The 18,237-nt window shown below is 41.9% G+C and overlaps 1 protein-coding gene across 1 annotated transcript in view; it reads left to right on the top strand.

Annotated features, from left to right (window-relative positions):
- LOC126473662 (dnaJ homolog subfamily C member 16) overlaps positions 1-18,237 on the top strand; it is a 171,133-nt gene that overhangs the window by 49,527 nt on the left and 103,369 nt on the right. Inside the window, exon 6 of the mRNA XM_050100894.1 lies at positions 13,298-13,499. Coding sequence (XP_049956851.1) covers positions 13,298-13,499 — 202 coding nt within the window. The remainder of the gene's footprint in view (positions 1-13,297; positions 13,500-18,237) is intronic.

The following is an 18,237-nucleotide window of genomic DNA, read 5'->3' on the forward strand; positions in this document are numbered from 1 at the left end:
GATCTTCTACATTCTATGATTGCTTGTGTTGCTTGCAAGAAGCTCTGGTGGAGAATGACATTATGATTACATTCTACTAAAATGACGAATTCAAAGGGCTGCGTTCTGTCATTGTTAGTTATTCTTGCAATACATGCTTCTGTCAGGTGGTTGTATTTTTCATTCACGACCTTCAGTGCAGACACTTTTGTATCATGGAACATAGTCTTCTTTAGCTGGTGGTGATAAGCATTTGAGATTCCAGGAAGAAAGGGCCGGAGTGCTGAGGGTATTTTGCCTGTCTCATACATCTTGCTCACCAGGTGGAAGAGTTTTGTTGTCATGGCTGGCTCTCCCACGGCTATCAGTAGTTCTGAGGGAATGTTGTCTACTCCCTGGGCCTTGTTTCAACTTTGGTCTTTGAGTGCTCTGTCAAAGTCCTCATGCAGTATCATATCTACCATTTCATTTTCATCTACATTCTCTTCCATTTCCCTAACATTGCCCTCAAGTATATCACCCTTGTATAGACCCTCTATATACTCCTCCCACCTTTCTGTTTTCCCTTCTTTGTTTAGGACCAGTTTTCCCTCTGAGCTGTTGATATTTGTACAGGTGGTTCTCTTTTGTCCAAATGTCTCTTTAATTTTCTTGTAGGCAGTATCTATCTTACCCCTAGTGATACATGCTTCTACATCCTTACATTTGTCCTCTACCCATTCCTGCTTAGCCATTCTGCACTTCCTGTAGATTGAATTTTTTAGGCATTTGTATTCCTTTTCATCTGCTTCATTTACTGCATTTTTATGTTTTCTCCTTTCATCAATTAATTTCAGTAACTCTTGTGTTACCCAAAGATTTCTTCTAGCCCTCAACTTTTTACTGTCAGTATTCCAATCCTATGTTGCCTTCACTATTTCATCTCTGAAAGCTACCCATTCTTCTTCTACTGCATTCCTTTCCCTTATTCTTGTCAATTGTTCCCTAACGCTCCCTACGAAACACTCTGCATTCTCTGGTTCTTTCAGTTTATCCAGGTCCCATCTCCTTAAATCCCTACCTTTTTTCAGTTTCTTCAGTTTTAATCTACAGTTCATAACCAATTAATTGTGGTCAGTGCCTACATCTGCTCCTGGACATGACTTATGATTCAAAACCTGGTTTCTAAATCTCTATCTTACTATTACATAATCAATCTAAACCTTGCAGTGTCTCCAGGTCTGTTCCACATGCACAGTCTTCTTTCAAGATTCTTAAACCAAGTGTTAGTTATGATTAAGTTGTGCTCTGTGCAAAATTCTACCAGGCAGCTTCCTCTTTCTTTCCTTATCTGCAGCCCATATTCACCTTCTACTTTTCCTTCTCTTCCTTTTCCTACTATTGAATTCCAGTCCCCCATGACTATTATATTTTCATCTCCCTTAACTATCTGATTAATTTCTTTTATCTCATCATACATTTATTCAATCTCATCATCTGTGGAGCCAGCTGGCATATATAAGGTGGAATCCTGAATTTTCGGGACTGGTGCTGCCATCTGGAAAGTAGGAGTAGTAGATCTTTGCACCGCTAGGTGGCGAGAGCTGCATATCTTATGAGTCAGTGTGCAGAGTGGCATTCAGCTGGGAGGACATGTTGCGTGTCCACAGTGATTTTCGTAATACTCTGTGTTTGGTGTGTGACAATTTTATGATGGATTCGTGAACAGAACAGCGCGTGTGTATCAAATTCTGTGCAAGTCTCAGGAAAAGTGCTACGGAGACCCTTGCAATGATTCAACAAGTGTTTGGAGGACAGAGCATGAGCCGTACGCATGTGTGAGTGGCATGTGGTTCAGGGCTGGCCTTACAGATGTTGAAGATGATGCTCACACTGGAAGGCCCGTTAGCTGCACAGCACCAGACGTTGTTGCCAAACTTCAACAACTGGTTCGTGCGGATAGACGTTGAACCATTCAGGAGCTTGCGGTTGAAGTGGGTATTGGTTATGAGACATGTCAACGGATGTTGACTGACGAATTGGGCATGCATCGTGTCACTGCAAAATTTGTGCCAAGGATCTTGACTGCTGATCAGAAGGCACAGCGTGTTGAAGTGTGCACAGACCTTTGTCAGACTGCATCTGATGATCCAGCCTTCTTGTCACGGGTTATCACTGGCGACTAGAGCTGAATTTATGGTTATGACCCAGAGACTAAGCAACAATCGTCCCAGTGGAAGAGCCTGGGCGCTCCAAGACCCAAAAAAGCAAGACAGGTGAAGAGCAAAGTGAAGAACATGATCATCATTTTCTTTGATACCAAGGGAATTGTGCACAAAGAATTCGTCCCACCCAAACAAACAGTGAATTCCGCATACTACTGTGACGTTTTGAGACGGCTCCATGAAAACGTGTGGCGACAACTGCCCGAACTTTGATGTCAAGGGAACTTGCTGCTGCATCACGACAACAAGCTCTGTCGCAGGTCCTTGCTCACTAGGACCTTTTTGGCAAAAAACAACATGGCAGTTGTACCCCACCCACCGTACTTGCTAGATTGGCACCTTGCGACTTTGCGCTAATCCCAAAACTGAAACTCAAGTTGAAAGGCCGTTAGTTCGACACTCTAGAGAGGATTCAAGAAGTATCGCTGGCGGTGATAAACACCCTCAAAGAACAGGACTTTCAGGAAACACTTGACCAGTGGCAGAAGCACTGGGACCGGTGTGTACATATGGATGGGAACTACGAGGCATATTTTTTAAGAAAGTACCGTTTTGAAATTTAAAAAAGACGTGCTAAGATATCTGAATAATTTTATTTTTACATGAAAGCCTGTACCTTAATTTACTTTTCTACATAATTTCAGCAAAGTGACGCCCTTGCTCATCTTCCATGAACTGTTGCTTTGATTCTGGTGTGACATAGGCCACCCATGTTTCATCGCCCGTAACAATTAGGCTTAAGCAATCATCACCGTCGTTGTGGTACCACTCAAGGAAAGTCGATGCACTGTCTAAATGTTTGGTTTTGTGCACATCCGTCAACATTTTCGGTACCCAACATGCATGCAGTTTTCGGTAATTCAAGTACTCGGTCACAATGCCGTACAAAACAGTACGAGAAACATTAGGAAAGTCATCCATCAAGGAGGAAATCGTAAAGCGTCTCTTTTCTCTCACCTTATTGTCCACTTCCTGCACCAAACTTTCATTAACGACCGAAGGACACCCATTCTGTTGTTCATCATGCAGATTTGTGTGGCCATCTTTAAATGCTCTCACCCACTTTCTTACCATTCCATCACTCATAATGTTTTCTCCGTAAACTGCACAGATCTCACAATGAATATCAATCACTTTTAGGCCTTTGGCACTAAGAAATCTTATAACAGCCTGTACTTCACAGTCGGTGGGACTCATGATTATCGGAGGCATGTTAAACACTCGGTACACAATCTAAACAAGGAAGAATCAGACTGTAATGGCGTCAGTGCCTAGATTAAGGTACAGGCTTTCATGTAAAAATAAAATTATTGAGATATCTTAGCGCGTCTTTTTTTATATCAAAACAGTACTTACTTAAAAAAAACATGCCTTGTACTTCGAGGGTGATGGTGACAATTGGTCCAAAGGTAAGGTTTTCAACAGATGGCAGCACCAGTCCCGAACATTTTGGATAGCACCTCGTAAACTTGCACTACTGTGGTAGGTGTGGGCTTCATGTCTATCTTGGCTACAATAATGCATTCACTATGCTGTTCATAGCAGCTTATCCGTGTTCCTATTTTTTATTCATTATTAAATCTATTCCTGCATTACCGCTATTTGATTTTGTATTTATGGCCCTATATTCACCAGACCAGAAGTTCTGTTCCTCCTGCCACTGAATTTCACTAAATCCCGCTATATCTAACTTTAACCTATTCATTTCCCTTTTTAAGTTTTCCAACCCCCTGCACGATTAAGGGATCTCACATTCCACACTTCGATCCATAGAACACCAGTTTTATTTCTCCTAATAACAACATCCTTCTGAGAAGTCCCTGCCCGGAGAACCAGATGGGGGACTATTTTACCTCCAGAATATTTTCCCCAAGAGGACGCCATCATCATTTAACCATACAGTAAAGCTGCATGCCTTTGGGAAAATTATGGCTGTAGTTTCCACTTGCTTTCAGCTGTCTGCAGTACCAGCACAGCAAAGCTGTTTTGGTTGATGTTACAAGGGCAGTTCAGTCAATTGTCCAGACTGTTGCCCCTGCAACTACCGAAAAGGTTGCTGTCCCTCTTCAGGAACCACATGTTTGTCTGGCCTCTCAACAGATACCCTTCTGTTGTGGTTGCACCTATGGTATGGCTATCTATATTGCTGAGACCCGCAGGCATCCACACCAATGGCAAGGTTCATTGTTCACCTTATATCCTCCTTTCAAGACACTGTCAAATTTATTCACCTGCTCTTCTAAGTCCTTCACTGTCTCCGACAGAATTACAGTGTCATCACCAAACCCCAAAGTTTTTATTTATTATCCCTGAACTTTAATTCCTACTCCAATTTTTTTGTTTTTTCTCTACTGCTTGCTCAATGTACAGACTGAATAAAATCAGGGATACGCTACAACCCTGTGTCACTCCCTTCTCAACCATTGCTTCACTTTCATGTCCCTTGACTCTTATAACTGCTGTCTTAGAGATTTTCTCCGCTTGTGGACTTGGTGTTGTGTTGTCATCATTATCATTTCATCCTCATCCCCGTCGCACAAGTCGCCCAATGTGGCGTTGACTGAAATAAGACTTGCACTCGGCAACCGAACTTCCCCGATGGGGCCTCCCGGCTAACAATGACACACACTCATTTCATTTTGCCTTGTGCATTCCTAAATTTCTCCGGAATCCAAAGTTATCTTCCCTGAGGTCGGCTTCTACCAGTTTTTCCATTCTTCTGTAAAGACTTCATGTTAGTATTTTGCAACAATGACTTATAAAAATGACAATTCAGCAATGTTCCCGCCTGTCAGCAACTACTTTCTTGGAATTAGAATTATTACATTCTTCTTGAAGCCTGATGATATTTTGCCTATTTCATGCATCTTGCTCCCAGATGGAAGAGTTTTGTTATGGCTGGCTCTCCCAGGCTATCAGTAGTTGGAATGTAATCTTGTCTACTTGCAGGCTCTTGTTATGACTTACACCTTTTGTACAGTGCTCTGTCAAATTTTTCCCATACTATCATATCTCCCATCCCATAATCATTTATGTCCTCTTCCATTTCTGTTATATTGCCCTCAAATACATCTCCTTGTGCAGAACCCCCATACGCTCCTTCCATCTTTCAGCTTTCCCTTCTTTACTTAAGACTGATTTACAATCTCAGCTCTTGATATTCACACAGGTGGTTCCTTTTTTCCAAAGGCTTCTTTAATTTTTCTGCAGGTGGCTTCTAGCTTTCCCCTAGTGATGTATGTTTTTACACTCTTATATTTGTCCGCCCATTATTCCTGCTTAGCCATTTTGCACTTCCTGTCAATCTCATTTTTTAGTCTTTTGTACTACCTTTCACCTGCTTCATTTACTGCATTTTTATATTTTCTCCTGTTATCAATCAAACTGATATCTCTTATGAAACTTCCTGGCAGATTAAAACTGTGTGCCCGACCGAGACTCGAACTCGGGATCTTTGCCTTTCGTGGGCAAGTGCTCTACCATCTGAGCTACCGAAGCACGACTCACGCCCGGTACTCACAGCTTTACTTCTGCCAGTACCTCGTCTCCTACCTTCCAAACTTTACAGAAGCTCTCCTGCGAACCTTACAGAACTAGCACTCCTGAAAGAAAGGATATTGCGGAGACATGGCTTAGCCACAGCCTGGGGGATGTTTCCAGAATGAGATTTTCACTCTGCAGAGCACTTGCCCACAAAAGGCAAAGGTCCCGAGTTCGAGTCTCGGTCGGGCACACAGTTTTAATCTGCCAGGAAGTTTCATATCAGCGCACACTCCGCTGCAGAGTGAAAATCTCATTCTGGTGATATCTCTTATGTTACCCAAGAACTTCTACTTGGCTCCTGATGCCTTCTGTTATCCATGAGTTCTTTTTACAGTTTTTGTCATATGCTGTTATGAAGGGGAAGCATTCATCGAAAACACTCATGAATTCTGATACGAAAGCATTGTAGTTTGTGTTTACTGAGTACTGCTTGCTGAAAGACCAGGATGTTTCATTTAGTCTTGAGACAAATGTATTTACATTGTGTTAGCTGAAGTTGCTGACTCGTTTCACTGTTACAGTTTTATCTAAATTTGTCAATGAGTTAGTAAAGCAGTAAAGGAAACAAAAGAAAAATTTGAAATAGGAATAATATCCATGGGGGGGGGGGGGGGGGGGAAATTAGAGGGTTGCCGATGACATTGTAATTCTGTCGGAGACTGAAAAGGACCTAGAAGAGCAGTTGAGCAGAATGGACAGTGTCCTGAAAGGAGGATATAAGGAGAATACTAACAAAAGGAAAATGAGGGTAGTGGAATGTAGTCAAATTAAATCAGGCGATGCTGAGGGGATTAGATTAGAAAATGAGACACTTCAAGCAGTAGATGAGTTTTGCTATTTGTGGAGCTAAATAACTGATTATGGCCAAAGTAGAGAGGATATAATATGTAGACTGGCAACGGCAGGAAAAGCGTTTCTGAAAAAGAGAAATTAGTTAACATCGAGTATAGATGGAAGTGTCAGGATGTCCATTCTGAAAGTATTTGTATAGAGTGTGGCCATGTATGGAAGTGAAACATGGATGATAAACAGCTTAAACAAGTAGAGAATAGAAGCTTTTGAAATGTGGTGCTACAGACGAATGTGAAGATTAGATGGGTAGATCACATAACTAATGAGGAGGTTCTGAATAGAATTTGGAAGAAGAGAAATTTGTGGTGAAACGTGACTAAAAGAAGGGATCGGTTGGCAGGACACATTCTGAAGCATCAAGGGATCACCAATGTAGTACTGGAGGGAGTGTGGGGGTTAAAATTGTAAAGGGAGACCAAGATATGAGTACAGTAAGCAGATTCAGGAGGACGTATGTTGCAGTAGTTCTTTGGAGATGAAGAGGCGTGTACTGGATAGAACATCATTGAGACCTGCATCAAACCAGTCTTTGGACTGAAGAAGACGACGACAACCTCACAGTTGATTTCTGCAGAGATTTTTTAATATATATCTATTATTTTTTTTATAACTTGAAATTGGTAAGATCTTACTATCATGTGAGTACATGTTCCATCTCACATTTGCTATTTGAAATTCACATGTGAAAAATTTGCAGGGCACTCCTCTCACTTAATGTTCTTACTGATCACTATGTTAAGAACATTGGTATAGAAGTTGTCATCCACCTGACAGTGGACCTATACAGGTATCCAGTATGCCTCAGAAAAATAAAACATATCCTTCCAACCATGTAGCTCTTACACTGATTATGATTCCCACCTAGACCATGGCTCAAGACTCATTGTAATTGTCACAGTTCAGTACATTCTTCATTGCTTCCACACTAGATCGTGTTTGGAATATCTCAAAATGTAAACTGAGATTCATCGTAGAACATTGTCAATGACCAGTACTGTTAGCTCTATCATTACGTCCCGTACATCACAGTAGTCTGGCATGGCAGTTAGTGGCGATTGTTGAAACACACTATGCTGCCATCTGGCCATTCTACTGGACACTGTGCTTTCTTCACAGGTCACCTATGAGATGAGTAGGGAAATGAAGTCGATAGTCACTTTTTTATATCATGGGACAGGAACAGACATACATACAAACCGCCCAGATTTGATGCTAATACATCATATTTGCATCGTATGCAAAATACTTTGAATAAACGAGTGATTGCATTTTAAATAAGTTATTCATGAGTTTGTTGTTTCATTATTTAATCTCTGAATTTAGGCATTTGTCCACAAGTCCATACCCACAAAGTTTAAATACACCAGTTAAAAGTGTACAAGCCAAGAGAAAATGAAAAAGAGAGAGGGAGAGGGATATGCGGAGCAGTGACAAACTTGTTCCAATTCACTAGTTGGTCTGTGTACCATGTGTTGCATACCTTCTACAACCTCCACAGTCATATTCACAGCTGTTCCTTCTCCAAAAGCTACTTTATTTAGTCACGAGAAAATACCTTTTGCCCCTCTCTTTACACTTGCAAGGAACTTCCTTCAGTCATGAGGAAACACTCTTTGCAACTCTTAATTACATTTGAAAATGGTGGTGTTGCTGTGACTCATCTCAAGCTGGCCAACTACTCTTCCACTATCATAGCCACTTGGGTTGTTTTTAGCCATATTACAATAATATTACCAAGATAGGTGGCACAGTGGTTGAGCGTTGGTCTGACATTGGGAGGAATAATGTTCATTTCCCCGTTGATCATAAATAATTATGTTTTATGTTTCCCCACAATCACTTTTGGGGTAGGCTTTTGAAAAGAATAATACCCTTCCCAACTTTTGTCAATCTGAGCCTCTGTTCTGTCTCTATAGTGATATTTATGTTCATGCCAAGTAGCCTCACACTGTAGCTGCTGCTGCTGCTGCTGTTGTTGTTGTTGTTGTTGTTGTTGTTGTTGTTGTTGCGGTCTTCAGTCCTGTGACTGATTTGATGCAGCTCTCCATGCTAATCTATCCTTTGCAAGCTTCTTCAACTCCCAGTACCTACCGCAACTTACATCCTTCTGAATCTGCTTAGTGTATTCATCTCTTGGTCTCCCTCTATGATTTTTACCCTCCACGGTGCCCTCCAATACTAAATTGGTGATCCCTTGATGCCTCAGAACATGTCCTACCATCCGATCCCTTCTTCTAGTCAAGTTGTGCCACAAACTCCTCTTCTCCCCAATTCTGTTCAATACCTCCTCATTACTTATGTGATCTACCCATATAATCTTCAGCATTCTTCTGTAGCACCACATTTCGAAAGCTTCTATTCTCTTCTTGTCCAAACTATTTTTCGTCCATGTTTCATTTCCATACATGACTACACTCCATACAGATGCTTTGAGAAATGACTTCCGGACACTTAAATCTATACTCGATGTTAACAAATTTCTCTTCTTCAGAAACGCTTTCCTTGCCATTGCCAGTCTACATTTTATATCCTCTCTACTTCGACCATCATCAGTTATTTTGCTCCCCAAATAGCAAAACTCCTTTACTACTTTAAGTGTCTCATTTCCTAATCTAATTCCCTCAGCATCACCCGACTTAATTCGACTACATTCCATTATCCTCGTTTTGCTTTTGTTGATGTTCATCTTATATCCTCCTTTCAAGACACTGTCCGTTCCATTCAACTGCTCTTCCAAGTCCTTTGCTGTCTCTGACAGAATTACAATGTCATCAGCGAACCTCAAAGTTTTTATTTCTTCTCCATGGATTTTAATACCTACTCTGAATTTTTCTTTTGTTTCCTTCACTGCTTGCTCAATATACAGATTGAATAACATCAGGGAGAGGGTTGAATAACATCAGGGAGAGGCTACAACCCTGTCTCACTCCCTTCCCAACCACTGCTTCCCTTTCATGTCCCTCAACTCTTATAACTGCCATCTGGTTTCTGTACAAATTGTAAATAGCCTTTTGCTCCCTGTATGTTAGCCCTGCCACCTTCAGAATTTGAAAGAGAGTATTCCAGTCAACATTGTCAAAAGCTTTCTCTAAGTCTACAAATGCTAGAAACGAAGGTTTGCCTTTCCTTAATCTATTTTCTAAAATAAGTCGTAGGGTCAGTATTGCCTCACGTGTTCCAATATTTCTACGGAATCCAAACTGATCTTCCCCGAGGTCAGCTTCTACCAGCTTTTCCATTTGTCTGTAAAGAATTCGCGTTAGTATTTTGTAGCTGTGACTTACTAAACTGATAGCTCAGTAATTTTCGCATCTGTCAACACCTGCTTTCTTTGAGACTGGAATTATTATATTCTTCTTGAAATCTGAGGGTATTTCGCCTGTCTCGTACATCTTGCTCAACAGATGGTAGAGTTTCGTCAGGACTGGCTCTCCCAAGGCTGTTAGTAATTCTAATGGAATGTTGTCTACTCCCGGGGCGTTGTTTCGACTCAGGTCTTTCAGTGCTCTGTCAAACTCTTCACGCAATATCATATCTCCCATTTCGTGTTCTTCTACATCCTCTTCCATTTCCAAAATATTGTCCACAAGTACATCACCCTTGAATAGGCCCTCTATATACTCCTTCCACCTTTCTGGTGGGTAGTATCTAGCTTACCCCTAGCGAGATAAGCCTCTACATCCTTATATTTGCCCTCTAGCCATGTAGCTATTTGCTTTCAAACTTTGGTCACTTATGGAGCGAAATGTGCAACTTTTATTTCTGGATATATGCCCCAATCATTTTGTCCAAATTTTAAGTTTTCAGTGGTTTCCTTGTACTGCTGTATGTGAATGCTGATATGGTGGATTGAGCTTGTGCTCAATTTCTAATGTCAACATTGCAGAAGACATGTTAAATTCTTATCCTTCTCAAGTCTCCTTGGATCAACACACCGACTGATTCCAGAAGATCGGTCCTGATAGTGAACTTGATAACACTTGCCCTTACTGTTGAGACAACCAGGTTGATAGGGACCCATAACAGTTCATTGCATCACTGCTGCACATTTAGAGGTGTGGAAATCTTGATGTGGCTTAGCAGTTGTCACTCAGTTTTTATTCTTTATTGATATTTTCGTCTTCATTACAGTGGTATCTAAAATATATAGACTGTCCAGTAACATTAATGAGGCCACTGCCTATGTTCAATGTCAACAAGAAATAGCCACTCAGTGACAGCAGGTGGCAGCACTAGCAGTGGAGGGTGTATATAAAGCATGTTGGGGGATGCGGAAAACAGTGCATTCGTTGTAACGCAGAAATGAGCAATTTAGCAGATGTCCAGAAGGGCTTGATAATTGGCTTTCAGGCCAAAGGTGGTAGCATTTCCAAAACAGCTAAGCTTGTAAACTGTTTGCCTACATCGTGGCTAAAGTACGAGGGGGGACCCAAAAGTAACCGGAATCGTAATGCTGTACATTGTGTACTTGTAGTAGCAGCTTGTGCCGCCAGAGGCTCGCAGTAGGAGCTCTGCTGAGTCATTCTGCCACGCGGTGTCACCCAACAGTGAGAAGTCTGGTTTCTTTGGCAGTTCTTTGAGTGTGTATACAGTGCAGACGTGACACAAGGAAATGGTTAGTTCTTACGAACAACATGCGGCAATGAAGTTTTGTTTCATGCTGGGCAAGAACCCAGCAGAAACTGTTGCAATGATTCAGACAGCCTACAAAGACCATTCTCTTAGTAAAACACAAGTGTACGAATGGTTTTCTCAGTTTAAAAATGGAGAAATGGTGGTTGAAGATCAGCCCCATTCCGGTCAACTTTCAACTGCTCGAAGCAAAGACAACATCGACAAAATTCGTGATCTCATCAGTGAAGATCGACGCAAGACAATCGAGCAACTCTAGAACTTGTCCAGGTTGTCCTTGAGCTCAATTCAGCGCATCTTGACAATCGATTTGGGGATGCGAAGAGTGGTAGCAAAATTCATGCCGAAGCTTCTTACCGGAGATCGAAGGGATCATCGCATTCAAGCCTGTCTTGAAATGAAGCATGCATTCAAAGCTGATCCACATTTTTTTCAACAAAATCATCACAGGTGATGAGTCACGGTGCCATGGGTACGATCCAGAAAGTAAACAACAGTCATCACAATGGAAGTCACCTGGCTCACCTCGACCAAACAAAGCTCAACAAGTGAAATCGAATGTGAAAATGATGTTGATCTGTCTTTTTGACATCAAAGGGATCGTACACTCTGAATTTGTCCCTGAAAACCAGGCAGTAAACCAACAATTTTATTTGGAGGCTATGAAACGACTTCGCACAAGTTTGTCGCGAAAACGTCCGGCTTTGTGGGATTCTGGCATGTGGTTCCCGCATCACAACAACGCTCCCGCACACACAGCTCTCAGCGTTCGCCAGTTTTTGGTCTCAGCGAAGAGACTATCTTGACCCACTCGCCCTATTTATCGGATTTAGCACCCTCAGACTTCTTCCTATTCCTGAGGATGAAAAGAGACTTGAGAGGGAAACGTTTTGTGGATGTGGAAGTCGTAAAACCCGATGTCATGAAAGTGCTAGCAGGTATCAAAGAGGACGAATTTAAAAGGTGCTTCGAACACTGGAATGAACATTTGGACAAGTGTATTAATGCTAATGGAGAGTACTTCGAAGGAGATTAAGGTTGTATTTGAAAACAATAAAGTATATGCTTTCTAGAAAGAAATTCCGGTTATTTTTGGGTCCCCCTCTTATGCAATGATGGCGAAAGGGTGCTGTCCAAAACTGGCGCCAAGGCAACTGCCACAGCCCATAGATGACAGGGATGACCGACGGCTGCCGAGATGTGTATAAGTGAATAGATGTGCAGTTGGTTGAGCAACTGACCTCTCAGATTAACCAAGTGTCTACCAGCAGTGTCTCCTCAGTGAACGTTGCTGCACATGAGCCGTCACAGCAGGCACCTGGTTCATGCACCCATGCTGACTGCTTTTCATTAGCAACGAAGGCTGAAATTTGCACGCTAATATCACAACTACATGTTCATTGAATTGTGACAGGTTACCTTTTCGGAAGAATCACATTTTATGCTCAATTGCACAGACGTGTGGTGTATATAGCATGAAACGTCGTAAAGCAAACGCCTTACAACCAGGCGGAAGTGTATGGTCTGGGGAATGTTTTCATGGAATTCCCTGTGTGAGCTCGTCATTCTGGATGGCACAGTGGATCAACACATGTATGCAACTATCCTTGTGGACCAAGTCCACCCCTACATGCAGTTCGTTTTCCCTCGGCTCTGTGGGATCTACTAGCAGGACAGTGCAACATGTCACGCAGCTTGCAGTGTATATGTGTGGTTCAAAGAGCACCAGGGCGAGTATTATACACCCTTGGCCACCAAACTACCCAGATTTAAACCCAGTTGAGAATCTGTGGAACTTCCTCACTCGAGCTCTTTGCACCATTGGTCCTCAACTGAGAAACATAATGCAGCTGGCCATAGCACTGGAGTCAGCATGGTGCCACATCCCTCTCAATCCCTCTCAGAACCGTGACTGCCTTCCTGCATGTCTCAAGCTGCAAAAGGTGGTCATTCAGGTTTTGACAGATGATCATATTAATGTGACTGGACAATGTATATTTATCAAAGTAGCAAATTCAATTTCTTGTATTTGGCAGCATCTTAATAACTATTAACATATTGTTGCTAATCTTTTTTTCTCTTTTCAGGTTTGTGCAACTGAATTCTCCTGCCACTGGATCTGTTCAAAAGAAGTACAAAGTTCCTAGTGATATTGATACTCTATTGCTTTTCAATGAAAATATTGATCGTCCGGTTGCAAGTCTGAGCATGTCAGACATGCCAATAAAAACAATGCAGGATATTATTAATAGTAACAAATATCTAATGCTTCCCAGATTGTCTTCACAGGTCAGATGCCAATCCTAGATTTCTTTGTAACATTACTGTAATCATTCTGATGTCTTATTTGAAAAAGATAAGAATTCTTGTACAGTTTACTGTTTTATATGCATTTACAGTGACTTTATGTGGGGTTAACATTTTGGAGACTGATCTTGCAAAACTATGTAAGGATTGCTAGAATAGCGTTTTAAAGAAGTTTTGGAATATTTAGGTATCAGGAATGAGAGTTAATAAGTACGCTCAATATTACAGAAAATAAAGGTCTAAACATCTGTTTGTAGATGGATATAAATATCAATATTTTATCAGCCTGCATGAAAAAATGACACGTAGAACATTCAGTGTTCTAATCTTGAAAGAATTCATAAATAAAAATTTTAAATTTTGTGTTAGAACAATCAGGCATACAAAGTGCTACAGTGCAGTCAGAACACTGTCAGCAAAACTTTTTCCTGGAGGATTATTTTGTTTAATTCTGTACAACAAACATATAAAAAAGGTTTTATATCACCTCGGTTCTGAGAGTTCTGGAACCTGTACAGAAAATTGGAATAGAGATCGACATAAACATCATTTCCGCCCTTTTTATTGCTCATAGAAACCACACATTGCATGTTGTACCACCATACAGTGAGACCTTCAAAGGTCGTGGTCCAGATTGCTGCACACACCGGTATCTCTAATACCCAGCAGCACATCCTTTTGCATTGATGCATGCCTTATTCGCCGTGGCATACTATCCACAATTTCATCAAGGCACTGTTGGTGTAGATTGTCCCACTCCTCAACAGCGATTTGGCATAGATTCCTCAGAGTGGTTGGTGGATCACATCATCCATAAACAGCCCTTTTCAATCTATTCCAGGCATGTTTGATAGGGTTCATGTCTGGAGAACATGCTGGGCACTCTAGTCGAGCGATGCCGTTATCCTGAAGGGAGTCATTCACAAGATGTGCATCATGCGACGCAAATTATCGTCCATGAAGACAAATGCCTTGCCAATATGTGTATTGTACAGCCGTTACGGCGCCTTTGATGACAACCAACGGTGTACATCGGCCACACATAATGCCACCCTAAAACAGCAGGGAACCTCCACCTTGCTGCACTCGGTGGACAGCGTGTCTAAAGAGTTCAGCCTGACTGGGTCGCCTTCAAACACGTCTCGGACGACTGTCTGGTTGAAGGCATATGCGATACTCATCGGTGAAGAGAACGTGGCGCCAATCTGTAGCGGTCTATTTGGCATGTTATTGGGCCCATCTGTTATGCACTGTATGGTGTCGTGGTTGCAAAGATGGACCTCGCCATGGATGTTGGGAGTGAAGTTGCGCATCATGCAACCTATTGCGCACAGTTTGTATCGTAAAACAACGTCCTGTGGCTGCACGAAAAGCATTATTCAACATGTTCGTGTTGCTGTCAGGGTTCCTCCGAGCCATAATCCATGGGTAGCGGTCATCCACCGCAGTAGTAGACCTTGGGCAGCCTGAGCGAGGCATGTCAACAACAGTCCCTGTCTCTCTATATCTCCTCCATGTCTGAACAACATCCCTTTAGTTCACTCGGAGACACCTGGGAGCCCTTTCTGGCACAAAATAACAATGCGGACATGATCGAACTGCGGTATTGACCGTCTAGGCATGATTGAACTACAGACAACACGAGCCATGTACCTCTTTCCTGGTGGAATGACTGGAACTGATCGGTTGTCGGACCCCCTCCATCTATCAGGCGCTGCTCCTGCATGCTTGTTTACATCTTTCGGCTTGTTTAGTGACATATCTGGTCAGTCAAAGGGATTGTGTCTGTGATACAATATCCACAGTCAACGTCTGTCTTCAGGAGTTCTAGGAACCGAGGTGATGCAAAACTTTTTTTATGTGTGTATATATTCTGTACACAGTATTAAAAAAACTTGTTAGATTTGCTTTCTTTGTGAGCGACTGTATCTTGTCTTCACGTCTGTCTACATATGTACACTGCAAGCTGATGTACAGTGCATGGTGGGGAGTACATTGACAGATATTAGCGACTTTCTGTTCTGTACCATTTGCATAAGCTATAATTAGAAATATTATTAATTCTGTGGCTCTGTTTTCTATTGTCCCTACTGGTGATATATGCTGAGGTGATAAAAGTCATTGGATAGTGATTTTCCCACATACAGATGGCAGTAGTATCATGTAGATGAGGTGTAAAAGGTGCATTGGCTACTCTGTCACTTGTACTCAAATGTTTCGTGTGAAAAGGTTCCAATGTGATTATTGCATGGTAGTGTCCATTTCAGGAATCATTAGGGAATCTAATATTCCAAGATCCGTAGTGTCAAGGGTGTGCAAGGAATAATAAATTTCAGGCATTACCTCTCACCATGGATAATGTAATGGTCAATGGCCTTCATGTAATGACCAAGAACATGGTGTGTGCATAAAGTTGTCAGTGCTAACAGACAAGCAAATCAGTGTGGGATGTATGATGAACATATCTATTAGGACAACATGGCAAGATTTATCGGCAGCAGACAACTGATGCGAGTGCCTTTGCTAACAGCACGATATTGCCTGCAGTGCCTCTCCTGTGCTTGTGGGCCTATCAATTGGACCCCGTAAAACTGTGGCCTGGTCACATGAGTCCTGATTTCAGTTGTTAAAGAGCTGATGGTAGGTTTCAAGTGTGGTGCAGACCCTACAAAGCCATGGACTCACATTTTCAACAAGGCATTGTGCAAACTTATTAATGGTATGGGCTGCATTTACACAAAATGGACTGGGCCCTCTGGTCCAACTGAACCAATCATTGACTGGTAATTGTTATGTTCGGGTACTTCGAGAATATTTGCAGCCATTCATGGACTTCATGGTCCCAAAAAATGATGGAATTTGTGTGGATGACAGCGTGCCAGGTCACAGTTGCTTGCAATTGGTTTGAAGGACATTCTGGACATTTCAGGCGAATGATTTGGCCATCCAGATCACCCGACATGATTCCCATTTAACATTTATGGGACATAAGCAAGAGGTCAGTTCATGTACAAAACCCCACACAAGCAACACTTTTGTAATTGACAGCTGTAGAGACAACATGGCTCAATATTTATGCGGGTTACTTCCTATGACTTTTTCAGTGCTTACCACGTCAAGTTGCTGTACTGTCCTGGGGAAAGGAGGTCCGACATGATATGAGGTGGTGTCCCATGACATATATCACCTGTGTATTCATTTAAAACAACACAATTGTGACACAGTCTTTCTCAAATATTGTTTCTCTAAATATACCCAATAGGATTTGCTAAGAGCACATTATTGGATAACAGATCTGCCAAACAATAATTCTCTGCTCATAATAAACTTTGGTGGCTATCATCCCTGTAACAGCACATTAGTCCCAAATCTCTGTGTCTTTGATGAAATTGTTGAAGATATCAGATCTGTTAATAGGCTGTCAGAGTAGTTGTTGGAGCCAGTTATGCAATAATGAATTCAGTATTACATCATAATAGTGTTTGTCATACAGGTGGTCCATTGATACTGACCGGGCCAAATATCTCACGAAATAAGCATCAAACGAAAAAACTACAAATAACGAAACTCGTCTAGCTTGAAGGGGGAAACCAGATGGCACTATGGTTGACCTGCTAGATGGTGCTGCCATAGGTCAAACGGATATCAACTGGGTTTTTTAAAAATAGGAACCCCCATTTTTTATTACATATTCATGTAGTATGTAAAGAAATATGAATGTTTTAGTTGGGCAACTTTTTTCGCTTTGTGATAGATGGCACTGTAATAGTCACAAACGTATAAGTACATGGTATCACGCAACATTCCGCCAGTGAGGACGGTATTTGCTTCGTGATACGTTACCCGTGTTAAAATGGACCTTTTACCAATTGCGGAAAAGGTCAATATCGTGTTGATGTGTGGCTATTGTGATCAAATTGTCCAACGGGAATGTGCTATGTATGCTGCTCAGTATCTTGGATGACATCATCCAAGTGTCCGGACCGTTCGCCAGATAGTTACGTTATTTAAGGAAACAGGAAGTGTTCAGCCACATGTGAAATGTCAACCACGACCTGCAACAAAGGTGTTTTAGCTGCTGTCACGGCTAATCCGCACATCAGTAGCAGACAGATTGTGTGAGAATCGGGAATCTCAAAAACGTCGGTGTTCAGAATGCTACATCAACATCAACTGCACGTGTACCATATTTCTATGCACCAGGAATTGCATGGTGACAACTTTGTACGTCGTGTACAGTTCTGCCACTGGGCACAAGAGAAATTGCGGGACAATGACAGATTTTTTGCATGCATTCTATTTAGCGACGAAGCATCATTCACCAACAATGGTAACGTAAACCGGCATAATATGCACTACTGGGCAACGGAAAATCCACGATAGCTGCTACAAGTGAAACAACAGCAACCTTGGCGGGTTAATGTGTGGTGCGGCATTATGGGAGGAAGGATAATTGGCCCCCATTTTATCGATGGCAATCTAAATGGTGCAGTGTATGCTGATTTCCTACGTAATATTCTACCAATGTTACTACAAGATGTTTCACTGCATGACAGAATGGCGATGTACTTCCAACTTCATGGATGTCTGGCACATAGCTTGCGCGCGGTTGAAACGGTATTGAATATCATATTTCATGACAGGTGGATTGGTCGTAGAAGCACATTCACCGGATCTGACGTCCCCGGATTTCTTTCTGTGGAGAAAGTTGAAGGATATT

This window comes from Schistocerca serialis, chromosome 4 (assembly GCF_023864345.2).
Source record: "Schistocerca serialis cubense isolate TAMUIC-IGC-003099 chromosome 4, iqSchSeri2.2, whole genome shotgun sequence".
NCBI classification, from domain to species: domain Eukaryota; kingdom Metazoa; phylum Arthropoda; class Insecta; order Orthoptera; family Acrididae; genus Schistocerca; species Schistocerca serialis.